The sequence below is a fragment of the Lytechinus pictus genome, chromosome 16 (assembly GCF_037042905.1).
Source record: "Lytechinus pictus isolate F3 Inbred chromosome 16, Lp3.0, whole genome shotgun sequence".
NCBI lineage: Eukaryota > Metazoa > Echinodermata > Echinoidea > Temnopleuroida > Toxopneustidae > Lytechinus > Lytechinus pictus.
The window spans coordinates 12,340,625-12,367,049 of record NC_087260.1 but is presented as its reverse complement, the minus strand read 5'-3'; the positions used below and the strand labels follow the sequence as shown (position 1 = coordinate 12,367,049).

Below are 26,425 nucleotides of genomic sequence, written 5' to 3'. Positions count from 1 at the left end.
ATTCTAACCTACCCGTTCGATATGATTATGAGTTCATCAACAAAATACAGGCAAGATAGATCGGGTGGTAGAGTGGCTTTTTATATCAACGAATCTTTAAACTTAAACATTTTAGACAACATTTCCTTCATAACAATGTTGTCGAATACCTCTTTATTGAAATCATGCTTGTTGGTCATGAGAATATAATTCATCAACAAAATACAAGCAAGATAGATCGGGTGGTAGAGTGGCTTTTTATATCAACGAATGACTTTCTTTCACTTATAGATACCCCCATGTCTAACCCTTTCTCTTTGATCGGCCTCACGGAAACTTGGCTTAATTATCATGATTCTAACCTACCCGTTCGATATGATTATGAGTTCATCAACAAAATACAGGCAAGATAGATCGGGTGGTAGAGTGGCTTTTTATATCAACGAATCTTTAAACTTAAACATTTTAGACGAAATTTCCTTCATAACAATGTTGTCGAATACCTCTTTATTGAAATCATGCTTGTTGGTCATGAGAATATAATTGCTGGTATTGTTTACAGATCTCCCAGCACAAACGTGCAAGAATCCTTACAGTATTTGTCCAATCTATTTCATTTTATCTGCCTCTTGCTTGCCATTTGTAATAATATCCAAGTCCTTTGGAAGCGCATAGAGACGTTATTTATAATGTGTTATGCGCTATACAAGAACTGTCTATTATTATTATTTGTTTTAAACCAACGCGTGTTACTAGTCAATCTGCTACCTCAATTGACAGTATTTAAAAAAAATGTTATTCCACATTCTGATAAATATATTATACTCTCGGACACTACTGATCATTATCCATGGCAATTAATTACCCGTTGGCGCTGGGTCAATCTACATACTAATAACAATTTTTCTTTCTTAAATTATAAATGGAAGGTCAATGCTGAGAGTTTGACGCGAATTGGAATTAACCTTGAGAATACTGATTGGTCATCCAAATAATAATGAAGACGCCGATAGCGCATATGACACCTTTTATATATATTAAACAATTAGTTAGACCTTAATATGCCGAAACAAAAACTTTGAAAGAATTCATAAAAAATTCCCAAGCTCCCGTGGATCTCCAAGTCTATATAACGCTCGATTAATCTAAAGAATTATCTATTTTATAAATACAAAGCAATACCTTAGTCACATTTCCCCTACGGTGGCCATACGGCGAGTCGAAACAGCCGTTTAAACATTTATTTTTCTTGTACCAGCTGCATATCGGTGGTTTAAATAAAAATGAATAAAACGGCTGTTTTCGATTCGCCATACGGCCGCCATAGAGGAACTGTGACTGAGTTACAAGAGACATTGAAAGTAAAATATACATCTTGTATAAATTCATTGACTATAATTATTCGCTTAGAAAAAAGTAAAAACCTTTTTGTTAACCGTTTGAAAATATTTAAACACGACATGCAAAATACTTGGAAAGTATTAAATCAAACAAGCGATGAATATGAGTAGTAAAGTATCTGAGGTACAGAAAGTTAGATTTAATGATGAAATTGTCGAAGACTCCAACGATATAGCAAACATTTTCAATAACTATTTTTGCTCGATTGGCGACAATCTTGCTCAAAATATTCCTCCATCTACGAAAAGCTATACCGATTTTTTAGGCCCTTTCAATCCTAACTCCATCTCCCTTCTTCCTACGAACAAGCAAGAGGTCATTGATTTTGTAACTGATTTAGAAAACAAAAAAGTTTTGGCTATGATGGAATTAATAATGTTATATTGAAATCCATCATACCATTTATTGTAGAGCCACTGGTCCACATATTGAATATGTTATTGACGCATGGTAAATTTCCCAACACTATGAAATTAGCACAATTATACCTTTAATACAAAAGGTGATAAACTCGAACTTGGTAATCATCGGCCGATATCCTCTTTATCAACTTTTCAAAAATGTTGGAGAAATTAATTTTTACCAGAATGATTTTTTTCCGAAAAAAAAATACGATATCGTTTTTAACTTCCAGTTTGGTTTTAGAGATAAGCATTGTACTGTTCAAGCTTTAATGTCTTTTATTGAGAAAGTTGTCAATTTCATTGACTCGTCCTCCCACACCTTAGGCATATTCCTGGACTTCTGCAAGGCCTTTAAATTTCATTGGTGCAAATCGCATCTCACGTGCAATGTAATTCATTTCAATCATTTCGATTACTTAATGTATTTGAAAACCAGACCAAGCGTTTGTCATTCACACCTATCATGCTTCAGTCTCGGGCCTCGCTCCCGGGCTCAGTCACACCAACGAAACCAACCCAAGACCGATCATAGTTATTACGTTATTTCCAATGGGATATCATTGGTCGGTTTGTAGTTGACTTCGTTGGTGTGGCTGAGGCATTTTAGTTCATAATTACGTATGAGTGTGTGGGTTGGGAAAAGTGTGTAAGTGCGTGTGCGGTGTGCTTTAGAGAGTGGTCGTTTTACTGTGTGAAAGGTCAATTTATGTAGTATCTGATTTGACATTGATATTGTAATGCTTCTCAACACACAGACAAGATATGTAATTGCCGTGTTCTAATAACCTTATTTATGTTCACATGGGCGGAAATCCCAGGGGAGACGGGGAGACGCGCCCCCCTACCCAAAATAGTAGGGGGCACAATTTCAAATGTCCCCTACTATTTTTGGTCTTTTATGACGGAAAGAAATTCATTATTCAAAATCAAAATAAAACATGTATTTTGGACGAGATGACCTGGGGTGATAACCTTTTTTTTTACTTTCCAAATTTTCCACCCTCTGGTGCCCCCTACATTTGGGGTGAGATTTCCGCCCTTGATTTTCACACAGTGCATAGTCATGTAATGATTTATTAGTTTACATGCCTGTGTTGGTATGATTTCAAGGCCTACCATATTGATGCCATCTATCAATTGCGATGTTCAGAAATTTATTCCCCGTAATATTCAGTTTTTCAAGCAAGCATTTTTTTAAGTACTCGGATGGAACTCGGTCTCACATTTTATTAATTTTACACACATATTCGTCATTATTTGGGTATATTAAATGCATTATTTTGCTTCGGTGGCAAAGTATTTTTGCCAAACTTGATGAAGGAAGTCTTCCTTTAAAATTACATGTTTTGAAAGTAATTTCATTCAAATTATTTTTATTTTTAGTTTCTTCTTCTTAATTTATTTCTATTTCTTCTTCTTCTTCTTTTTTTTCTTCTTCTGCTCCTTCTCCTCCTCATTCTACTGCTACTACTTCTTATTATTGTTTCCTCTTTTTCTTGTTCTTCTTGTCTTCTTCTATATATCATTATTATTCTCTTCTTCTTCTCTTCGTCCTCCACCTCCTTCTTCCTCTTCTCTTCCTTATTCTTCGTATCTTTTTCTTCAGAAATGCCCCTGCCCCATATTGTAGGAATTTTAACACAAATGTCATCTTACAACTATTCAAATTCCAAGTTTGAATTATTTCCATCTCGACTAAGCTCCATTTATCAACATAGGAAATCATTACACAGATATAAGGATAACCATACAAATCAATACAAATGAATGTACAATGTGTACAATATGACATTACCAAATAAATTAAGTATAATATGTATAACTATGTATTAATATTATATACACCATGTAACTATCTGTCAAATGATTTTTAACACTATTATTATTTTTTCTGCTTTTTATCAATTGGACGAATCCAAAGTAACATTAACCATAACTGAGCTATTGGTATTTTCATATCTTCCGTAGATAACAACTCATACTGCTACGTAAGACAGGACACCGGGTGTAGTGTTGTAATGACTTAATTGTGAATTTCATATACATGCTTATCTGCTAGAAGCAATTTTGATTATAGTATAATTATTGCTATAATGATACATGGCAGCCTTTATCACTATGTAATTAACATGCTATGATATTGATGGGAAAGTGAGAAAAAAAAAATGCTTAACAAAGCAGTATGGGCCTTGAATATTCCAATTGTTTAAAAATAAAAAAGTAAAGGCTCGTTTTATATAGTTTTCATGAGTCAAACGGATATCGATAACGATGTGATATGGCGGCTAACAATCGCCCAACTTCCCTGAGCAGAATAATAATTAGACTATCCCTTTCTTCAATTTTAACAATAAACGGGCTGTCTAGAACAATATGAATGGCGCATTGTAATTTATCGAATGGGATATATAAATCTATTTTGTCCTGTTTTCCCAATATTATCGAGCAGGTGGATGAAAATAATGTGCGATTATGCCGATTTCCCAAGATTTGATTATCGACCAGGATCTGAAGCAGTTTATTTATTCTAATGCGAGTTAAAGCGACTGCCATCGACATGTGTCCCGATTTTCTACCTCTTCAACATTATTTATTATTTTTCCATATAACCAATAAATTAAAAAATGAAAACATAAAGAAGTCAAGATGTGTTTTTTTAATGGCAAAACAGCTGTTCGTTTTGTTTGCTTTCTTACGAACTCTCTTAGGAGCTACTTTGTCCCCATAGGAAGGTACTGCCTGCTTCTGATTTTTCTTTTCCAGGTGAGCTTTCCTTACAAATCCTGAAAAATCTATTGTAAATAAGTTAAACTATTATAAGAAAATAATGAGGCATTTTGAACATGAAGCATTTTTAACATGGTATAATAGCTCCGCAGATTTTCTTATTTTACTTAAAAATGTTCAGTGTCAACACGGCAGGGGTAACTTTATATCTATAATTCAAATGATATGAACCCCTCCGGCATGTCCAGGCACTCAGACATAAAAGATTCCTTCATATTATTTATTTTATTTTTCAAACAAAAATATTCAGGTACCCTATTTTTCTAACCTATTATACATGTACTCAAGGGTTTGCCATGAAAATTTGTTTGCATGTGAGTGTAAGGTCTGCCATTTTCACCTCTGCCAAAATGTATTTGACTCTGCCTTTTAAAGATCAGCCATGTTTGTCCCTGCCATTTTTGCCTCTGCCTTTTTTTTAATGCAGCCATGTTTGCCTCTGCCACTTTTGCATCTGCAATTTTTACCAGGCCTCCTTCTAAATGCCGAGGTGTTTTATTTATTTACTAACCATCCCCATTTGGGACATCCTGCAGCTACTGACAAACATTAAAATGAGGCAATTTTGAAGTATGATTTTCACCAATCATTGGGGCGAAGCTTACATAATGGAAGACGTTTTCAAATTTATCACTATATATTCAAGTATGCTTAATTTATCTTATCTCACACTAAATGTATTGCAATAAAAATTATCATGGTTATTAATAAATATGTAAATACCACCACAAAATATCATGTTTCCAAATATACGCTGATAGATTAAAGACTTTTTGAATAGGGGAAATTATTCCCTGAACGCTTTGGACAGAAGAGACGAAAATTCAATTCTACATAGCATCTCTATACATTTTGTAGGTGACGATTCTCAAATTTTAAATTCTTACATTCATATAATGGATAGGTTAAATAAACTTATTCTGATATTTTTGTCATAAAAAGGGATATACTCACTAATACTGCAAAAACCATTATACGGAGATAATGCAGATATGAAGATGAAAGTGGATATTCGAAAAAGAAGAGACATCGTGTATCCGAGCTGACGATTAATGTCAAGAAGATTTTTTTACATTCTAAACAATAATATATCATGCAGAAATTTGCAAAATAAAAAATAACGGAATGATATTCGTTGCTACTCCGACGCCAGTGGCAGGTACATTTCACCGTCGAATCCAGAAATGAATTTGTAATTCCGAAAAAGTTGAGAGAAAAAATGTCTTCCTCTTATACACGCTTAGAGGCGTTTGACGCATGCGCAGACTCTCCTGTTACTAATAACTACACTCGTACATAATATATCAATTAATGATTTTTTTTTTCTTCATAAAATGACCATGGAAATTCAAACCGTATTCACTCGCTCCATATGATTTTTTTACAGTTCTTTGCCGATCAATTATCTGAGTTTACTTCTGGTTAACGTTACAAGTCAGTTTGATAAAAATATTTGTACATGTATGTGTGAATGGGATATTGTTCTCGACTGGTGCAGTTGCCATGCGGCACTTTCATGGTAGTAATAGTAGTAGTAGTATAGGCCTAATAGTAGTAGTAGTAGTAGTAGTAGTAGAAGTAGTAATAGTAGTGGTAGTAGTAGTAGCAGGATCGAGCTGCAGCAGTAGTAGTAGTAGTGTCGTCTTTATAGTCACCATCATCATCAACATCATCATCAGTTATTTGACTCCAGTGTTAAATTTATCCAGTGTTTGTGAACACCAGAGATATATATTTTAGCAACAACTTTGGTTTTTACTTTTACACTCTGTGATGTTATGTTCAATCTCTAGGGTGTAATTTTTAATACATCGTGGTATGGTCTCTAGAAACACCAACTGAATCATGTCACCCCATTTTTTCCAGTGAAAGTTGTTTGTGTTTTTTTTTTAATACAATAATTGCGTCATATTCATGGTCATGACATTGACGCAATAGAAGGATGCGGCCTGCTATTATTGATCAATGTATTTTTTAACCTTGAACTAACTACATAGATGTCAGTGCAGCCTAATCTTGTCCACTGGCACTGCTGCATTATAGGCATATATCCGTACAATGTGCAAAATATGAACTTTACAATTCCCAGGTCTATAATTCACGTTGTTGCTGTTTTATTTTGAGTACAGAATGAGCGATATGACTATTCGTACATTTCATTTTAAATCAAAGTCATCTACTGCTCATCGACAAAGCAAAGTCTACTTTTAAATTCCTGACATAAGCTACTTGTATAATGCAAGCTGCATGTAAAATGCAAAACATAACGAACAATACCTCGATCTTTATGTAAAAGAATGTCCTTGAGTGTAAGAATAGCGTTAATCCGATTTCTAACATGATGATAAAGAGGCCCTATACGTTCAGGATGCCGGAGAGCACTGGTGGATCCAGGGGGGGGGGGGGCACAGCAGGGACCTGGGAACGATTTTTTTTCAGTGGGGGTGTTGAAATCTCTCCTCAAAGGGGGGGGGGCACAATTGAGTTTTCCATAATTACACACACACACACATACACCTCTAAGGGCACCACATACACGCCCACCAACCCACGCACACACACACACACACGCGTGGGCACATATTATGGTCAATCGCACTCTCTCCCCCCCCTCTCTCTCACAATTCAGTTCATTTTAATTCAAATTCAATTTCGCAAATAAGATGACAAGCATTATACAAGGTAACATCGCAATAAAACATTGAAATATTACAAAAAAGTGTGGTTTTCCACGAAGGTTTAGAAAAAAAACATGCCAGGCTGGATCACCAAAACATAGTGAAACACAACACCAATAACAATGATCATAAAACACAAAATATCATGGTAAGTAAAAATGTCAGTGTAGTAAAAAAACACTTATAGTATAAAAAATACTACATAAAGATAAACATAAAATGACAATTTTTTTCTACTGGTTTATAACCAATATATAATCTGAGAATTAGTTATCAACTTTTGAATCATATCCCATTTTTGGGACCTACTGTATATATTTCAATGATTTAGAGTCAGGACTGCAATGGACTTGATAGACCATTAGTAAAATTTGTTACCTCTCTCTCTCTCTTCCATTTTCTATTATGTAGTATTCCAAACCAGCTATTTCATCCCGCTTTTCCACTTTCAGTTATCAAATTATTTTTTTTTTGTATTCAATTAAGTATTCAATTAAGTATTAATAGGTAAAAATTATCCTGGATAAATACATCCTGCACTGTCAAAAGTTTGAATTAGTAAATCAGCACTCGTGGTGCAGTCACTATACAAGCACTGTAAGTGCTAAATTAGCACTTCACTTTTTACAGTGTGTACATAGGCCTACATTGTAAATTAAGAGGATCCAACACCTTAACACACTAAGAAAAACGGGTGCAAGACTGCGTGTGTACATCAATACATTTGACTGCCCCCCCCCCCCGGGGTGCAAGAAATGTTCAACTTAGCGGGAAAAGGTGCACTGGTGCAGACCGAGCATATAGTTGCACCTTTCACTCGCGACCGCAACTTCGGGGTGCAATTCTGCACCATATAGGTGCTAATTTGCACAATTTTCAGATTGGTGCAAAGTTGTACCTCTCCAGAAAGGTATACGAAGTTGCACCTAGCGCCTAGCTTAAACGTGCTCCCATTGTGACATCATTCTGGTCTGCACCTTTAAAGGTGCCAAGTTGAACCTATTTTTCTTAGTGTAGTGGGTACGTAGTTTTTCATCTTTATTCTGCCCTTTCTTACCCTCTCTCTCACAGGGAAGCAGGTACATATGGATTGGACTTCACGATGCCACGTTAGATGGCAGCCATGTTTGGGTAGACGGCACGGACGTTGGATACACCAATTGGATCCCGGGCCAGCCTGATAAATAGATAGTTTTAGGAGCAGTGAACGTGAACGACGTAGCAGTCCTCTGATCCTTCGAGTCAACGTCGTCGTCTGCGCTTGTTCACTACAGATGCGAATACTTTAGATTTCACTCGACTTGTACGTGTACGTACGTCCACATGAAACAGCGCGATAACCAGCGGGTCATGACACGCTGCCCGACCCGGAAGATCTGGCGCACCATCGCCTGGCGACCCGGTCGGGTGATGCGAAGGTGCTACTTGTGCACATGTGCCCTTTCACTTGCTTTGATTCCTTTTTACGCGAGTTAGGATATATTTCGATGTATATTTTGGAGATCAGAAAGCGATTTCAAATATGATAAACATAATGCATCGAACAACTTACATTAATTTTGTGAAAAGTCGCTGAAAACTGTGTTTTAAAAGGGAAAGGTTGATCTCCATGCTGGGCTTGAACGGTTAAAATGACGTCACTCACGTGCACGTCGTCTATGATTTAGGAGAACCGCAAAATGGATGTGGCGAGGTTCTCGATTTTGAGAGTGGACGTGTGTGAGGACGTGAGGCATATGGCAGGCCAAAAAATGACGTCATCTCGTACCAGTTCACTATGTTGACGTACATTTCTAAAAGTGCACAATATTGGGCGCGAAGACTGCAGTGAGATAGTGAGCACGCGAAGTGATGGTTGGAACGACGTGAGATGCACATTCACCCGTGCGAGTTGCTTCATCTACAAACTACCATCGTGGTATTATAATCAGTGGCGTGATGGGCCAGACATTTTCAAATAGTTTACGAATAGTATATCATTATTCATTTAATTAAGAAAGAGTGTCTAGTTGCAAACTATTTGATGCAAATTTTTTGAGGTATTTCTTCAAGTTTGAATGAACATGACACTTCAAAACCATGAAGAAAGAAATTAAGAAATTGCAAATTTTAAATTGTAACTGAGGGTCTTTCACATCAGATGAAAAATGGCCACAGATTGAAACTGTTTCAAAAGTAGTTTTGCAATTCTCAAATTAAGTCGAAATTCGACATTTCTGGATCTGAATTTCTTAACTGTATCTTAAGTGGTGCTAAAAAGTTAGTGAACCCCATTACCCCACCAGGAAATGAACATTTGTAAAGGTGTTCAAATTCTGCCATGTTTTCGCCGGACATTGTAGCGTTGTTGTCTACATTCAACCCTCTGTGTGAAGTGCATTTTTCTGGTGGGGTTTATAAACTTTTTAGCACACTGGATGCCATCTGGTTTAGTAATTCAATTGTTATCATCCTGCATGTATAATTCCGTTTGGTCTACAGTACACTACCTGCTGACCTACTGGAAAGAAGACAATGTCACAGTGTGTTCACAGTGTGTATACATAGTAGACTAATGTGATCCACACTTAAAACGCTCAATTAATGTGACAGTGTGGAAACAGTTCCACACTATGGACACTTCTACAGTGTGGACGATCACGGTGTGTTCAAATAGTAAATTGCCGATTCGTCTACTGCCAACTCGTCCACTCATCACATGGTCTACCTTCTTTTGATTAGTCTAAGGCCATTCCGTCCATCAGCATTTCGTCTAACATCCATTTGGTCCAATAATCACTTCGTCTAATCACCAGTTCATCTATGACCATTTCGTCTCATACTCAGTTGGTCTAATACCCATTTTATTTTAGTCATTTCGCCCAATTAACACTCAGTCCAATTAGACCGAATGGTATATGGACTAGATGGATATTGGACAAACTGGTTATTAGACGAAATGGTGAGTGGACGAAATGGCAATTAGACTTTGTGGATATGAGACGAACTGATGGTAGACCGTATGATAGTAGACGAGTTGGTCATTGGACGAATTGGCATAGACCAACTGGAAATAAACCGTTCAAATAGCGGACTATGTGAAGTTGCGATTCACACAGTTTAAATGATCAGATTTACAGTGTGATGACACCTCCACACTGTGGATTAACATATAGTTTGATTGTTCACAGTGCATTTACAAAATGGACTACCAGTATGTGAATATGTTAATCACACTGCTAAAGTGGTCAAATTAAACAGTGTCACGATGGTTACGCACTATGTTCCACAGTGTGACCATACTGTGGTATATGAGACAGGGCCATAAATGGTTTAATATCCATCTGTCTAAAGCCAAGATGGTTCGATTTCCACTTCGTCTCGTAACTATTTTTGCTCCCCTTTTAAATAACATTTGATTTATAACAATTCATATAATCGTCCCTTCACTCTAAAAATTAATGTAAAAGAGCTAATCTGGTCCCAAATTACACTCCTCTCAGAGTGAGACGAGGGACTAGTCATTTTGGAGTGGGATTTGCATCTTTTGAGAGTGCATGATAGCTCTTCCTGGAGTGAACAGTGTATATCTTTAGATATTTTCTCTCCAAAAAGAGGTAAATGCACTCTAAAAAGATGTAAATCCCACTCCAAGAGGAGTTTGATATAAGGACCAGATTAGCGCGTTTGTATTTAGAGTGTACAGGGGAAGAACATAGTGTCCTACAGTGTGTGCCACAGTGTGTTCACAGCGTGGAACACAATATGATATCACACTCACACTGTTAAATTTGAGCATTTTAAAAGTGTGAATAACTATTCACACCATCGTCCATGTGAACACACTGTTAACAGGCAGTCACACTGTCGAAGTGTCCACAGTATGGAAATATCTTCACACTGTAGAATTTGAGCATTTTAACTGTGTGAATAATATTTTCACATAGTCCACTATGTGAACACACTGTGTTCTTTCCAGTATAGATATTGTGGTGTAAATATTAGACTTGTTATAGCCCGAGTAGACAAAATTTAATGGTAAATGATAATGGTAAATGAGTTAAACGTTAAATGGAAATTTGAACAAATTGTTAAATCACGAATTGGTAGTAGACGGAATGGGATAGACCACATGAGGCGAGGGGAGACCAAATATGGGCGTGGACAACATGGCCCTAGGAAGCATGGGTGCTTAAGCACCCCCCAAAATTTTCTTAGGGGTGCTGTGTGTGTTATTCTCGATCGGCAACACCGCCAGATATTCTGAAAGATGTGTAAAAAAGTGGAAAACTGTAACCAAAATGACCTTCATTTTGTAATAAAACATTTTTTAATATTTTTTTTTTTTTTTTTCAAATTTCTCGTGTCCAATTTGACCTTCATTCTGTAGTGAAACCTTTTTTTTTAAATTTACATCAGCACCCCCAGTAAAATATCGTTGCAATGGCCCTGGTGAACATCGCCATATAGTAGACAAGGTTTCAATCAGGTATTAATTCATTTTTCTGAATAAAAACACATGAACAGTCTAAGGGGGGGGGGGAGGGGGGGGATGGGGTGCCGCAAGGAAATATTTGCAATCAATTGTAACGGTAGCAAATCAGATTACACTGCTTGTTTCGAGAGGCAGTTCGCAATTAATTTCAAGTAAACTTGCAACTAATCGCAAGTTTCTTGCAGCGCCCCAAACAAGGAAACAGAGGGAAAACACAAAATAATGAATGCAAAGTATTTGCTTACATTTTATTGGTATTTAATACCGACTTATTGCACAGTGCAGTAGCGGCCCTAAAGTTTGATAATTAGTTCACATTCTCTTATTTAGAGCAGAAATAATTAAAATGTCTCTCTTTTTTGTTAAATAACAATAATTATACAATAATCCTCTCAAAACCTATAGTTGATGACTTTCTATCCAATCTCAATGTTCTTTAGGCGAATTAAGTAAGTCTGTCTTTTTGTTTTACAGTCTATGGTATAAAGGAAACATATCCTGAAATTCTAATATCCTCTATCTTCACTTTATTCTGTGGTTTGATTCGAAGCGTACTTTGGCCATTTTATATGTCATTATTTTTTTTGGCTTAATATTATAGTTGGGTTTACCAGTAACCCTTTGCCATAATGAAAAATTAAATTAAATCAAAGATTAATCGATGACCCAAAGAATGTACAAGAATCTCAAATATTCATTTACATGATTATAGTAAACTTAGATTAGTTCAATATTACGCTTTAAGATCTTTTGTGCAAGGTGTAATATAGAGTCTATACTTAATCTAAAGTGATTTTTATCTACATCACGATTCATATTTACTGTAAAAATAAACCACATCATACCATTTTGACTACCATGAATATCTATTTGATGGATTTATCTCTACATGTTGTGCGGCAAAAAATACAAAATGAGAATTTTCACAATTGGGTCTGTTCACTAAAATGCCAAATTGTTAGCATTACCAATCATTTAACATCTTTCTTGAAATAACTGTTCGTCGCTCTCTCATATCCTAAGGTGTTTACGCTTCCACGATGCACGTTGGATTCAAGAACATAGAAAATCTATTGTCGAACGCCCTTCATGAGAATGAACAATCAAGAAGTCTTTGTCGAAAATTGATGAATCCACACAGAAGTTCATTCCTTGATTCTGGACAAACGGCATAGTTGCAATATTTCGTCGGCTCAGAAACGAAACTGCTGTTCCGGTTCACCGATTTTCGACAAAGACCTCCCAGCTGTTCTTTGTCATTTGAAGGGCATTTTTAATATATTCACTGTGTTCTTGAATCCACCCCCTTGTAATTGCGAAATCACCGTGATTTACATGATCAGAGAGATCAGACTGGACTAGCTGACAACGGGGAGCTCTTAAAATACTCATTCAAACCCCAATATTTTCTTAAATGATTATTTCCTATGTTAAATATTCTTTCAGGTTTTTATGTAAAAACCCTTGGTCATAATAAGTATATGCTTAATGGATCATACTGAAAATAAACCAAACTATCGTTCCAGAATGACCTTTTTCAATTTTATGTTTCAATACATTGTCATGAAATATTAAGGTGACCCTGATGCATGATCGATTCCATAGAAATAGTACAGTGCAAAATAGATGACTAGATTAAAATAAATAAATCATGTCTTCATAAATATTTATTTAAATAGAATTTTTAACACAATGGAATAAATTTGCAGCACATCTACTTAGAAATTTGTTGTTTCTTTCTTTCATTTTCAGTTGATTACATATTCACTTAGTTACAAGTATTTTTTTTTCTCATTTCTACATTGATTTGTTTGAGGCAAAGTGAAATAAAATCTTACACACATGTTACAAATGAAATTTGAATCTTCACCAAGTTGCAGCGACTAAAAATAGGATAGAATCTCTTCAAAATTACGATATTTTTTTTCATATACATAATCGTATTCAATTTCATTTTGGTGTATTTACCCGCGCAATCATATTGAGGACGATGTCGGTGTTTTCGTCATTGCTCAAGTTGGTCACCTGATCATCATCACGTGATTCAAGAAAGGTCAAAGGTGAGTCGAGCACAATAAAGGCGTGTACGATTTTTCCACCACTGTCCTGAGGAAAGGGGAAAAAACGATGTTTTTTTAATCAAAATCAAATTTATACTTGGTTAAGAACAATGAAATATATATACTTTTTTCTTTGTAATAGAATACGAGTGAATAACTTTCATTATTACTACTAATCTCTTTGAGATTCTTAATACCGGGACCAAGAGGTGAAGCTGTTGTAATTCTGGTGTACAAAAAAAAAAAAACATTGATGTGTTCTGCGAATTATCTTCACAAAATAAACACGAATCCTCCGTTAAATCAGTTACTTCCTCTTTAGCATTGATTGATGAAAAAAAAGGGGTGCATAGCACGATTTATAAAGATTTATTAATTTAAAAATCAATGTAAGTTTGAATAATTCTAAACATTTTATTTCTAGAAATGTGCAGATTTGTGCACATCAATGAAATTTTTCAAAATGCATAAATGGGTATATTCCTAGTATTTATTTATCTTAAAATTACCCGTGGGGATTTTCAGCCAGTTCCCGACAGGCCCTATTCATTTGATTTGAAAATGATTTTTTCATTATTAAAAAAGCTCATAGCAGCCCAAAGATAAATTGGGTGGAATTTTCATTTCGAAATGAAAATACAACAAATATTAGTAATCGAGTGAAAATACTCCACTGTAACATGTACAGAAATTAATAAATTGGGGGAAAATGAATAAGAAATAATTTAAATATAACTGACTGTTTGGACTGCAATTCGGTTCATGTTGAGTGTGACGTCATTCCACAGCCCCGATTCCTTCAATCTTTCCACTGCTTTTGTGACGTCACGTTGAATCGCATTGGCTTCTAAGCGTCCGAGAGGGCGTCTGTTAAGTTTCATCCATTCCCCAAGCCGTTCTGGTGAAGGGTCGGGCAAGGACGTGAATGCAGATATGATGGAGGTGTCGTCAAATATACTACCTTCTGTAAAAGAGCGATGAACCATTGAATATAGTATTAAGTGTAACTAACTTTGAGAGTAAATCCTGGGTGAGAACTGGCTGAACAGTCGCACCAACGAAACCGAATCCAAACTGACAGATTGTGCCAATCGAAATGACGTAACAGCTTTGGTCGGTTTGGAGTCCAGTTCGTCCGTGTGACGTACTGTAGCATAACGGAAGAAAAGTGAATTTTCGCAAATGCAACGGAGACAGATTCTACAACATAGTATATCTATTGAAAATTTTTGCCTCCGACGAAGATTCTGCTAGGATCGAAAGCTTAGGCCCCTTTTTGACTTTCTGAAAAATGTCTGTCAAAGTACAATGAATAGCTGAGAGGCCTTTGTCGAAAATAGGTGACAGCCGGGAAAGCCGATCATTGTATGTTTCGAAGCTGACGAGAAATTGCAAATATGTCATTTGTCCCGAGTCACGGACGAAACTGCAGTTTTGATGCATCGATTTTCGAGAGAAAGAGAGAGGGGAAGAGAGAAAGACAGAGAGAGAGAGAGAGAGGGGGGGGGTCGTACTTACCCATGGTCTTGTCTTCATATTTCATACTTGGACTAGCCACGGACTTACGTCTCCTTTGGCGTATTGATGCGAGGGTGTAGAGGTATGGATTGAGGGATGAATTGACTGGGAGCACGAACACTGCTGTCCATGCATATACCTGTAAAGCAGATACACCAATCAGTTTAAAAGAGTGTAATCTTAAATAACACTTTCGCATATACCTGAATATATATATATAGATATATATATACACCAAATGGATAAAATACTGCCATATTGAATAACGCTTGCAATTTTCCACCTATCAGTAAAAGACTGTCGTAGTGAATTAATCTCCCGCGTATACCTGAAAAGTATGCATACTCTAATCATCTAAAAGACTGACATACTCAATAACAATCTTATGCCTGTCAAGTAAATATACACCAATCAGTTCAAAGACTGTCACACTTAATAACAGTATTGCATATACCTGAAAAGTCTATACACCAATCAGTTAAGAGATTTTCATATTGTATAACAACACTCTTGGATATACATGTAAAGTAAATACCCCAATCAGTTAAAACACTGTCATACTGAATAACACTCTTGCATACACCCCTTGTCAGTATTAAAATAGGTCTACCTATTTTTGATGTATTGATGATAACGTTCATTTCCATCATGTCATGAGCAGTATTGATCATGTTTGGGTCAGTCCCTAATCTATTCTTGCCTCTGATGATCTGATCAGGGTTCCGTTTCATAATAACAAATGCACAATTTCTACAACAAATTTATAATCAGCCAATCAGATTGAAGGATTTCAGTAGCCTTTAACTGTTATTGCAAATATTTCATAACTAGTTTTGTGAAACAGGGCCCAGAACTAAGGTCTACTCACCTGCGCAGAAATGGTCAAAGTTCCACTCGCGGACATCAAGCCCATGATGATGATCGGTAACCAACAGACCAGATCTGTACCAACAACCAGCGCCATCTTAGATGCCAACTTTAGGTTTTCAGCCAATCGCATATCCTCCTTTGACGTGTTCTTCTTCCCGGCTATACGCTGCTTCGACAGCTGGAATGTGCAATAGATGGCTATGTAACTTATGAGAGTCACCAGGAACGCGGCAAAGTTGAGACCGATGAACAAGGATATGGAGTAATGCCATCCCGCAGGACGATCCACTGTCAACGGCAAAGCCAGACAGACTCCGGATTGACCATAGAACTGACCCTCGACGAAAGACGGGATAAGAGTTGGGAGAATACCAAGAAAGGCTGCAGTTACCCAGATAACCAGTCCTACCACCCGGGCACCGCGGACTGAAAGATGGAATTCGGGTTTGAAAGGCAGAACCACGTGAAAACACCTATCCACGCTGATGACCATGATCAGAAACACCGAAGCCTCGCTGGAAACAACGGAAGTGATTCCAGCAAGCTTGCAGAGGACACTACTCTGCCAGTCATCAGCATGGGCAGCATATTCGCCATGGTAGTAGACATCGGCTGACGCTATGGTAATCATGTACAGACCCATCAAGAAGTCGGAGACGGCTAGGTTCGTGATCAGACTAGATTGAACTGTCGTATATCGCCCCCATCCGGAATTGACCAGTCTGTAGCCAATGACGAGGATGTTGCCAATGAAAGCACTGGTTCCGAGAATCCAGATGAAGATTCGAAGGATGTTGTTGGCCATGAGATCTTCACAAGATGAAAACTGGTCACGTGGTGCATTGCAATCGGGGGAATCCCCTAATCCTGCCAGGCAGCACAAAAGGTATTTGTCAGCATACCTGCGTAAGTTACAAAAATATCAATTGCATTTTTCAACTTCAAATTAACAATATTCACCTGTTCATTTGATTTTTGTTTTAAAGTCGAAGGTAAAGGAACAATACAATGCATGCATAAGATTTAAAACTAAATAATGCATTTAAATTGACAAATGGTGGCCTATACATGTATATTCTTTGAGTCTCACAAAATACATTTGAATACCTTTCACCTCTCATGATATTTGCAGTAGCTCCATTCAAGCCACTAAAAGATTTCATTGTCAAAATGATAGTACGTCAAATTCCAGTTGTCTTCCTGCCCTTTTTTCTGCATAAGCTAGGAGATATTGACGTGATCACATAGGAGACTAACAATGGAACTGTGGGATGAGTTTCCATCCAAACTAGGACATAAAGAATATCTAACAACAATTTAACTCCACTTTGCATATCTTTTTCTTAAAATGCATAGATCATCTGGGACTACCTGCCGCGAGTCCGACCGTCCCATGCAAATTCTTAATACTACTTTCAATACATTTTATTCCATTTTGTATTAATACTGTGTCATATATGCATTCATCGCCTCGTAATTTCAAACTAATTCATGTTAAAGTGTTTAGACTTACAGCGTCTCTATGTTGTGTAAGCCAGAGAACGCACTCAAACTGGCGTCATCTGCTTCAAATATTAACGTGCTTCGAATATCCCTGGAAAGAAGAAAATACACATTTGAAAAACTTATTCATAAGGTTATAGGCTTAAACGACCATTAATATTTTACTATTTATATAGCGCATTTTGCCAGATGACACAAAGCCAATTTTTAAGAACTTCACAGTTTTCATATATCGCACAGAATTACATTTTTGTAATGTGCATTCATCTTCAACGTGTTCGCATATTTAAGCGTACAGACATTTCCTGCTTTGTGGTACTTTACATGTACGCGCATTCCAAAGCTTTCACGCCTTGTCGATTTCCTGAACAACCAATCAAGCTTTTGTTTACAAACTACTGACGAATGGCAGCTGTAGTTTATGGTTAACAAACTTTTGTTTAACCAATCATTTTATTTCAAGGCGTGGCTTGATCTTGAACATTTTCTGTAGAAATATTTTCAGCCTCATGTCTTCCTTTGATCTCGAGGAGTCAACTTCGTGGTCGCACGTAGGAGAAAGTCGCCCAACCTCGAGGTTAATTATACTTGAACCACCTTTGGATTTACTCGGATTTTTTTTTTGTATTTGGAGTTATAGTTTCTACTTTGGATTTTATATTCTTGGATTAGCTTCTGTGGACATCCCTGTGGAATACTTTATCCGTTTACTGTATAACATAGATAATCTTCATTTTGTTATTTTTCGCGGACGAAATAACGCGACAAGTTTTATCTCATTGTTGTGATTTGTGCAATAACTTTGGACTTCACTTTCGCAGTGATAACCGGCATCATCCGCGGCTCAACTAGAGCTCTAGTCGCAATCTGTCGCACCCTCACCGACCCCTTTGCTCGGTTAATGATACGGTGGATATTTGCTCCGAACGTTCAACGAGCTATTTCTGAAGTTGTGAACACAAGTTCTTATTTTGGATCATATCCGGAACTGGTGTTAGTGAGTAGATCTAGAAATATTAATTTATTATCTTGTAACATACAATTCGGTAAATATTGATACCCCATTTCAGCTGGAGCTAACAATTCATCAGAAGCGCTCAGTGCATTCAAGGAATTATGGGGTACCCACTCACCTAACGTTGGTCGAGTATAACACAGTTTTGATACATTATCTTGTCGAAGGAAAAACACACCATGCGTCGTTTTAGTTTATATATCTTTTTTATTATACCTCTAGCAAACTTAGGTTATAGTTTTCATTAACTCTTATCAGGTTCGTGAATATGACAAAATCACATAATTTTTATATAACCCGCATACAATGCACACATAGGCACCCACACGTTCTCACTCCCTGACACACAAACGCACATACAAACACAAATGGGCAACACTTGAATTACAATCCAAAGCATATGACCAAGATCCTTTCCTTATAAAGCTTAAAGAACCAGCCTCATGTCCCACCACCATACACACGCCCACACACACACTGCACACATTCTCTCACGTACATTCGAGTCACTATAACATATTTCAGGCAACCCTTCCTTACTTAAAATTACTTTACTAAAATGTTTGATAAAAAATGCTTACAGCTCTAGAAGGGTTGAAATATTATCAAAGGTTCCCATTTCAATCATCTGCAAAGGGTTGTTAGAAAGATTCCTAAAAAAATGGAAAATTTAATTAAAATCTGTTATCAACAAGAAAATTTGATGTATAATTTTTACAATAATTTAAGGTATCTATAATTTATGGAAACTAATTATCAAAATGAGATTTGCCCGGATAAAGATGGCATATATTTCCATTACGAAAATTTGTTGCAATGTTTTTCTTGCTGTTTGAGTCATGGGATATCATTATGGATCAGAGTTTAATAGTGACATCATTTGAATTTTACGCAGTATTAAGTATATAGCTGAAAATCTTAGGTTTATAAATTCGCATGATAAAATAAAATTCAACAATACATACAAATCACTAGCATGATTTTGCAGACAATCAAGTATGATTTGAACTAACATTCAAGGAAACTTACAGAGTAACTAATCGTTGTAATCCTCCAAATACGCCGTGGTGTAACGCATGAATGTTATTAAAAGCAAGATCCCTGACAATAAATAAAAACAGAATCAAAGTAAATGAAAATCAAATGTTTTATTCCGGGGATACCGATAATAAATAATTTTGACTAACATTTGATGTTGGTATCGTCAAATGAAGTACATGTTTCATGATTGAAATTTGATTTGACCACAAAACAAATATTATAGAGATTTTACTTGCATTGAATCATATGCATCACATTTTAATGGGAAAATTATGTCAGTAGCTTCGAATAAAATCTATTAAGTTGGATAGATATTTGATTTGGTTGATTTCAAACGAAAAGGTAGGTTGTAAGGTATCTGAGTTGTCAGAATTATTATCAGTCAGTAGCTCGACATTAGGTAGTTTTAGCTTCCACGATGAACGGCGGATTCGTGAACATTGAAAATGTATTGTCAAATGGCCTACATGACAATGAACAACCGAGACGATTTTGTCGAAAATTGGTGAAGCAATACAGCAGTCTCATTCTGTACTCTGGATTAACGACATATCTGAGATTTTTCGTCGGCTTCGAAACTTAGGACGAAACTGATGGTTCGATTAACCAATTTTCGACAAAGACCTCCAGTTGTTCATTGTCATTTTACGGGGATTTTCAATATATTTACTGTTTTCTAGAATTCGTCATGCGTCGTAGAAGATGAAAGTCCTATTCTGTAATCCCGCCCAAAAAGTTTAAACAAAAGAGTGAACACTGTGTAGCAAATCAGTATTTAAATTCAAAAGTAACTCCTTAAAACACTGTTGAGAGACCGAAACAAGTGAAATACACTAGACTTTAGTTGATTTACTAACTTAATATTCTCAGTCATTCCGAATAGTCAAGGGGGTATAAGCGCCAATATCAAGTAGCACGATCTGAATTGTAACATGAATGCCCATATAGTAGATGACATACTTACAGATACAAGACGTTTGAACTTTCTGAAAATGATCCTTTTGCAATCTCCGAAATTCCTGAATTTTTAAGAGATCTGTATCAGGACAATAGGAAAGGAGAAACTTCACTTAAACATTTATGAAAAATAGATGTTGAAAAATGTCATTGTTATGTTATAATTTGACTTACTGATGTATTTTATAATTTAAAAGCAGTATGAACTACATAGGGAGATGTAAGCATTTCGAGGCGGCGAAGTGAGTGAGCGGACGAGCACGAATTCTGGCTTTTTAAAAATAAATTTAATATTAAAATTAAAAAAAAAACTTTGGAATAGATTCTGACATATCTGAATATTAATATTTTAATTATCCTCTCTCTTCCCCTTTTCATTCCTGGTCGTGGAACTTTTGTGGGTCCGGTGCCATCTGTCCCAAGCCCCCATTATACGCAGGTAGTAGTAGTAATATTAGTAGTAATATAAAGTAGGAGTAGAATCTCTTCTTACATTGCGTACTGTTATTAGTAGTACTGTTGATATACTTACAGTTCAATAAGGAATGGTAACGAAGATGGTACGATCGTAGTACGTTCATCGGTCTTATTCACTTCCAAGGCAACCCGTGTATCTCCACTTACACATGCGATTTCATTTTCACAACCAAGCGACCTAAATGAGTTCGAAAATTATGTCAATAAAAGAAAGGTGAATCAACAAGAACTTTTGTAAAAGGGTTGCAATATATGTCTAAAATGGCAAGCACAGCGGAAGAATACTATGTTTAAATAAAATGACTGTTTATTGATAATAATGTAATTATTTTAATGGTCACATTTTGATTCGTAAGAACCCTTTTCAAAAAGATGAAATACAGGAGTTTTGTTCAAAAAGGGATATCAAAATCATCCTAAATATAAAGAAGTTATAAATGTCTTTAATTTTAGTTACTGGTAGTGACTTACATGTGCTTGCTAATTAATTGTTAATAAAACGTGTGTGTGGACATTTCAAAAGAGATTTTACCGTGTCAGGAAGTGACGGTAGACTCAAAACAATAAAATAAAACCATTTTTGCCCCTTTTACATGTACAATCAAACCTCTGCAGCCACCTGTCTGAAGTGGAAACCGGTCTTCAGTAGACACCAACAATTACTACCCTCTGAAATTATTATGTGTAATAACACCTGCCTGTAAAGGCCCATTATAAAGGGGCGACTTTTTCTTTTTCCTTAACTGGATGGCCTTAATAGAAAAGTTTTACTGTATCTACATTCTTAGAACAAATCAGTCAAATTGACTAGACCAGTAGTCAGCTGGGTGCAACTGATATATCTTGTCACATTTCTGACAAATATTCAAGTCAGAAATCACTATGTTCTAGTAAAATACAACTATAAAATAGTGAAATATGACTATAGAATAACAGTTGCACCCAGCTGACCCTATTAACTAGTCATTTTTGACTGATTTGTGTTTAGAGTGTACTTTCTATACCCAAGTAAACAGTCACACACGGCGAGACAAACCTCACACTGACCAAAGCCTTAATGTCATTTCCAATGTTATATTATTGGTCGATTTGAACTTGGTTTTGTTGGCATGACTGTAGCATTGTTGTAAAAAATTTGAATAATAGCCAATTAACGTAGAGGGCAGCAACACCACTTTGACGCCCTCTACGTTCGTTGATAATAGCTCTTTACAGTTTACGGAGGTTCCTCGGAAGGGATGTAAATTGTAATGTTCCGACGTGACAGGTAAAGGAAAGACCGGTACATGAGCATCCTTCGGGGCATCCAGCTATGTGATATAGAAAAAAAGGGTAAATAATTCTTTGTTGAAAATCAATAACTTAAATACACGAAATGGGAATAACATTACTTCTCCTACTACTACTACTACTACTACTACTACTACTACTACTACTACTACTACTTCTACTACTTCTTCTTCAATTACCACTACTACCACTACCACTTTTTCTACTACTACTACTACTACTACTACTACTACTACTACTACTACTACTACTAATACTAATACTACTACTACTACTACTTACTACTACTACTACTACTACTTCTACCTCTTCAGTGTTATAGTACTGCACTTCTACTACTTTAATACTACTTCTTCTTCTCAAGCCACTGCTAATTTTTCTTATAATAGGGATATAAATCCCAATAGTAGTGATATAAATACCATTGGTGAATGGATGATAATGATGATAATAATCACGATTATTATGCCTATTAGAATATGAAGCGAATTTTAAGCGGATCATCTCTTCTATAGTTGCACTGTGATGATCCCATTTTGTCATTAAGGTAAAACTTGAACTTAAACAGCACATATCTCACAGAAAGGACTAATTTGGGTATATACTTATGGGAGGTAAATTCAAATGTAGGAATAAAAAATGAAATATTTTATCTACTTACCACAGAATATTTCGTCATCATGACCAGGACAGTGTATTACGTCATCACAGACATGATCAGGACTGATACATACTGTGCTACCATGGCAACGGTAAGAACCAGGTGGACATTCATATGTACCTAATGCGAAATAGGACAATATTCATTAAATTGTAGTTCATGCACTTCTTAGGACGATTGAGCATTGGTGCATCCATGGAGGAAGAAAAGAGATAAAATAATTGTAATTTTCTGCCCCCCTCCCGTCAAGGGATAGTGCGATTGCAGTGATTATCTCCGCCCTCCCCCCCCCCCCGAAAAAAAAACCGACGGGAAAATCACAAATGTTGTGGGGGGTTATAAAAAAAAAGTGAGATATTTTACTCTTTCGAGGCCCTTGCCCTAATAAATCCTGGTTCCATTAGTAATAATCTGATTAAAAAATAGTTATGGTAGAAGAAGACGATGAGACCATAGTGCTCTTTCTTTCCTTTGCGATCAAGATGGCAGTCTTTACATCGCCGAAAAAGATACAGGTTTAGATGACAAGAATAATAATGATAATAATGAAGATGATGGTGAATAATAATGACGATAATAGTAGTAATAGTAATAATAATAATGATAATAATTAAAATGCTAACAATAGTAATATATCATTATTGTAATTATTATTATTATCATCATAACAAAATAAATTTTAGAAATCAAGCATAAAAATAATAATATTATTAATAATAATAGTAATGATGCTAATAATAGTAATTTAGAACGACAGCAATAATTCAAAAGGTCATACCACAGTCTTGTTCATCAGACCCTGTTGGGCAATCCAACTTCCCATCACACCAATATCTTAGTGGAATACAATAAGAGTCTGGACACTTCATTGTCCAAGATGGACAAGTGTGATTCTCTAGGATATAAAAAACATACATAAATAAACATTTTTTTCCTGCGACCATGCCGATAGGAGTGATTCTACTAATATGAATAGGTTGACCCGTTACGACATTTTGTTAGGGCGAAAGGATTATTTGCTTAGGGAAATTCGAACAATAGGCTGAGATGTTAGAAAGCATTCTCCCTAACGTAACTTGCATTATCTTTAATGGAACAAATTCGCGTGCTCTCAAACACATGTTGCCTTATTTAGTTATGTATTACTTTGAAGCTACGGATTCGCAGCTTTGTTTTATTGCTAGAGTAGCGATAAAACGAGAATAGAAAAGGAGCAAAAATAAATGATAATTGAGACAATCTTATAATAAAAGAATCCACGAAAAAGCGATGAACATGAATTCATTATTCATTTATTATTAAACCAATGTCAACATTAAGTTAAATGTGGAAAACGGAGAGTTTCCGGAAAAGCTGCAAGGAATTCACAAAATACTGACTAAAAAAACCCTCCAATTTCGCATTTAGTCTCTCCCCGCCACCCCCTGAAAAATCGAATTTCTTACCACATTCTTTCAAATTTGTGACGTCACGGCAGCTATTGAGGAAACCAACTTCATCGAGTTCATACATACAGCTGGAGGCCAGTGGTGCGCATGCGCCATTATCACAAGTAAGTTCAGTCTCAGAGTCACAAGCAAAATCATTATTGAGGTAACCTACATTTAATAAAAAGAATAAGGAGGAAAGTATACAAAATATTCAGCGACATATTTCACCTAAAATGCGTGCAAAAGCTTCGAAACCTGTTTATAAACATGTATAAGTTGATCACGCATTGCCACGATGTATTGCTCAATGATCTCTTTATCTTTATCTTTCTCTCTCTCTATGTAATCCTAAAGATTTCAAACCAAATCCTGCGGCTTATAATCTTTATGGAATATTACTATCATCGCGATGAAAATACAAGTTTCTTATGACAAAATTAGTTCAATGAACACTATTTGGAATGAATTACAAGAACACAATAACATATATATATATATATATATATATATATGTTATTGTCTTTCTGAAAATCTGTCTATCTGACGGTCAAGCAGATCGGGGTCGCCCTAGCCACTAACCCGTCGCTGTGGTCTTGTGGTTAAGACACCGGCGTTCAAAGCTGGGGGCCCGGGTTCGATTCCCGGCAGATAAATTTTTTTCGGCATCACCAATTTTTCCAAAGGGTAGATAGCTCTGGGGAACCTTGATTTAAGCTACGCCTACCATTGTTCTCTTCATCCATTTCTTTACAATATTTAAATAAAAGAGTTGCCAAAGCTGTTGTACATGTATAACTCTACACATTTGTATACTTTCTCCCATACGTGTACTGTATCAAAGCAATAGCTTTGATCCAGCTGAAGCATGGCGGCTTGTCATTGTTCGAAACCCACCTTCACCCGACAAAGGAAATTATAATTGGTAGTGTCGAAAATCTGTCTATCTGACGGTCAAGCGGATCGGGGTCGCCCTAGCCACTAACCCGTCTCTGTGGTCTAGTGGTTAAGGCACCGGCGTTCAAAGCTGGGGGCCCGGGTTCGATTCCCGGCAGAGAAATTTTTTCGGCATCACCAATTTTTCCAAAGGGTAGATAGCTCTGGGGAACCTTGATTTTAATAAGCTACGCCTACCATTGTTCTCTTCATCCATTTCTTTACAATATTTAAATAAAAGAGTTGCCAAAGCTGTTGTACATGTATAACTTTAGACATTTATATATATATATATATATATATATATATTGAAATAATAGCTATAAATCTTGCAGAAAGATAGAATTTACGGTTTTGTTTTATTTCGGGAAATCTGTTGGAACGTAATTTTGCAGGAAATTGATTCAAAGTTGCCTTCATAAACATATTCGAATAATTAGCAAAAATCTGATCTGCGCCATCTTACCACATCGATCTTCATCCTCTATTGTTTTGCCGATGCAATCGACCATTCCATCACATCTAACTTTGCTTGGAAACAAAGACCCATCAAAACATTGGAATGCTGACGATGATAGCTCCAGAACTATGGCAAAAAAACAATAATCACAAATTGGTCAAGGATCACAAATTGGTCAAGTTTTCTAAAAGGAACAATGAACAAAATTGTTTAAAAAACGACAAGAAAAAAATGCCTTATAAGTTAGCTATTTGGTAAGTACATGGAAATACAAATAGCTACGAGGAGCATTAAAGTACACAGAAACATCGACAACACACGCACACACACACACACACACACACACATAGAGAAAGAAAACGAGATCTCTCTGTTTTAAAAATTGTGGGGGGACAGGCATGATAAAGATTTTAAAAGTGGTAGGCCTATTGTATATAAGACTGGAAATGAGAAATACAATTTTTTTTTTCAGTTTATAGAAGAAAAT

General features: G+C 36.1%; 1 protein-coding gene across 1 annotated transcript; it reads right to left on the bottom strand.

The window, feature by feature from the left end:
* Positions 1–11,962: 11,962 nt before the first annotated feature.
* On the bottom strand, positions 11,963–26,058 carry LOC129279101 (G-protein coupled receptor GRL101-like). Its single transcript, XM_064111442.1, has 14 exons — positions 25,945–26,058; positions 24,561–24,713; positions 23,894–24,010; positions 23,116–23,235; positions 22,378–22,474; positions 21,220–21,342; positions 20,695–20,766; positions 19,719–19,790; positions 19,271–19,342; positions 17,685–17,765; positions 16,170–17,073; positions 15,302–15,440; positions 14,524–14,747; positions 11,963–13,829 (listed from the first exon to the last, which is right to left on the bottom strand). Exons 1-14 carry the CDS (start codon positions 25,988–25,990, stop codon positions 13,674–13,676), a joined length of 2,376 nt encoding a protein of 791 aa, XP_063967512.1. The 5' UTR covers positions 25,991–26,058; the 3' UTR covers positions 11,963–13,673.
* Between the last annotated feature and the right edge of the window lie 367 nt (positions 26,059–26,425).

Bases quoted from the DNA above. Each gene is read 5' to 3' on its own strand.
- LOC129279101 (XM_064111442.1), bottom strand. From the start codon at position 25,990: ATGGTCGATTGCATCGGCAAAACAATAGAGGATGAAGATCGATGTG. The intron at 23,236-23,893 runs GTATGACCTTTT...ATTTCGCATTAG, and splicing joins GTCTGATGAACAAGACTGTG to GTACATATGAATGTCCACCT. The intron at 17,766-19,270 runs GTAAGCATTTTT...TCTTCTTTCCAG, and splicing joins ATTTCAACCCTTCTAGAGCT to GGATATTCGAAGCACGTTAA.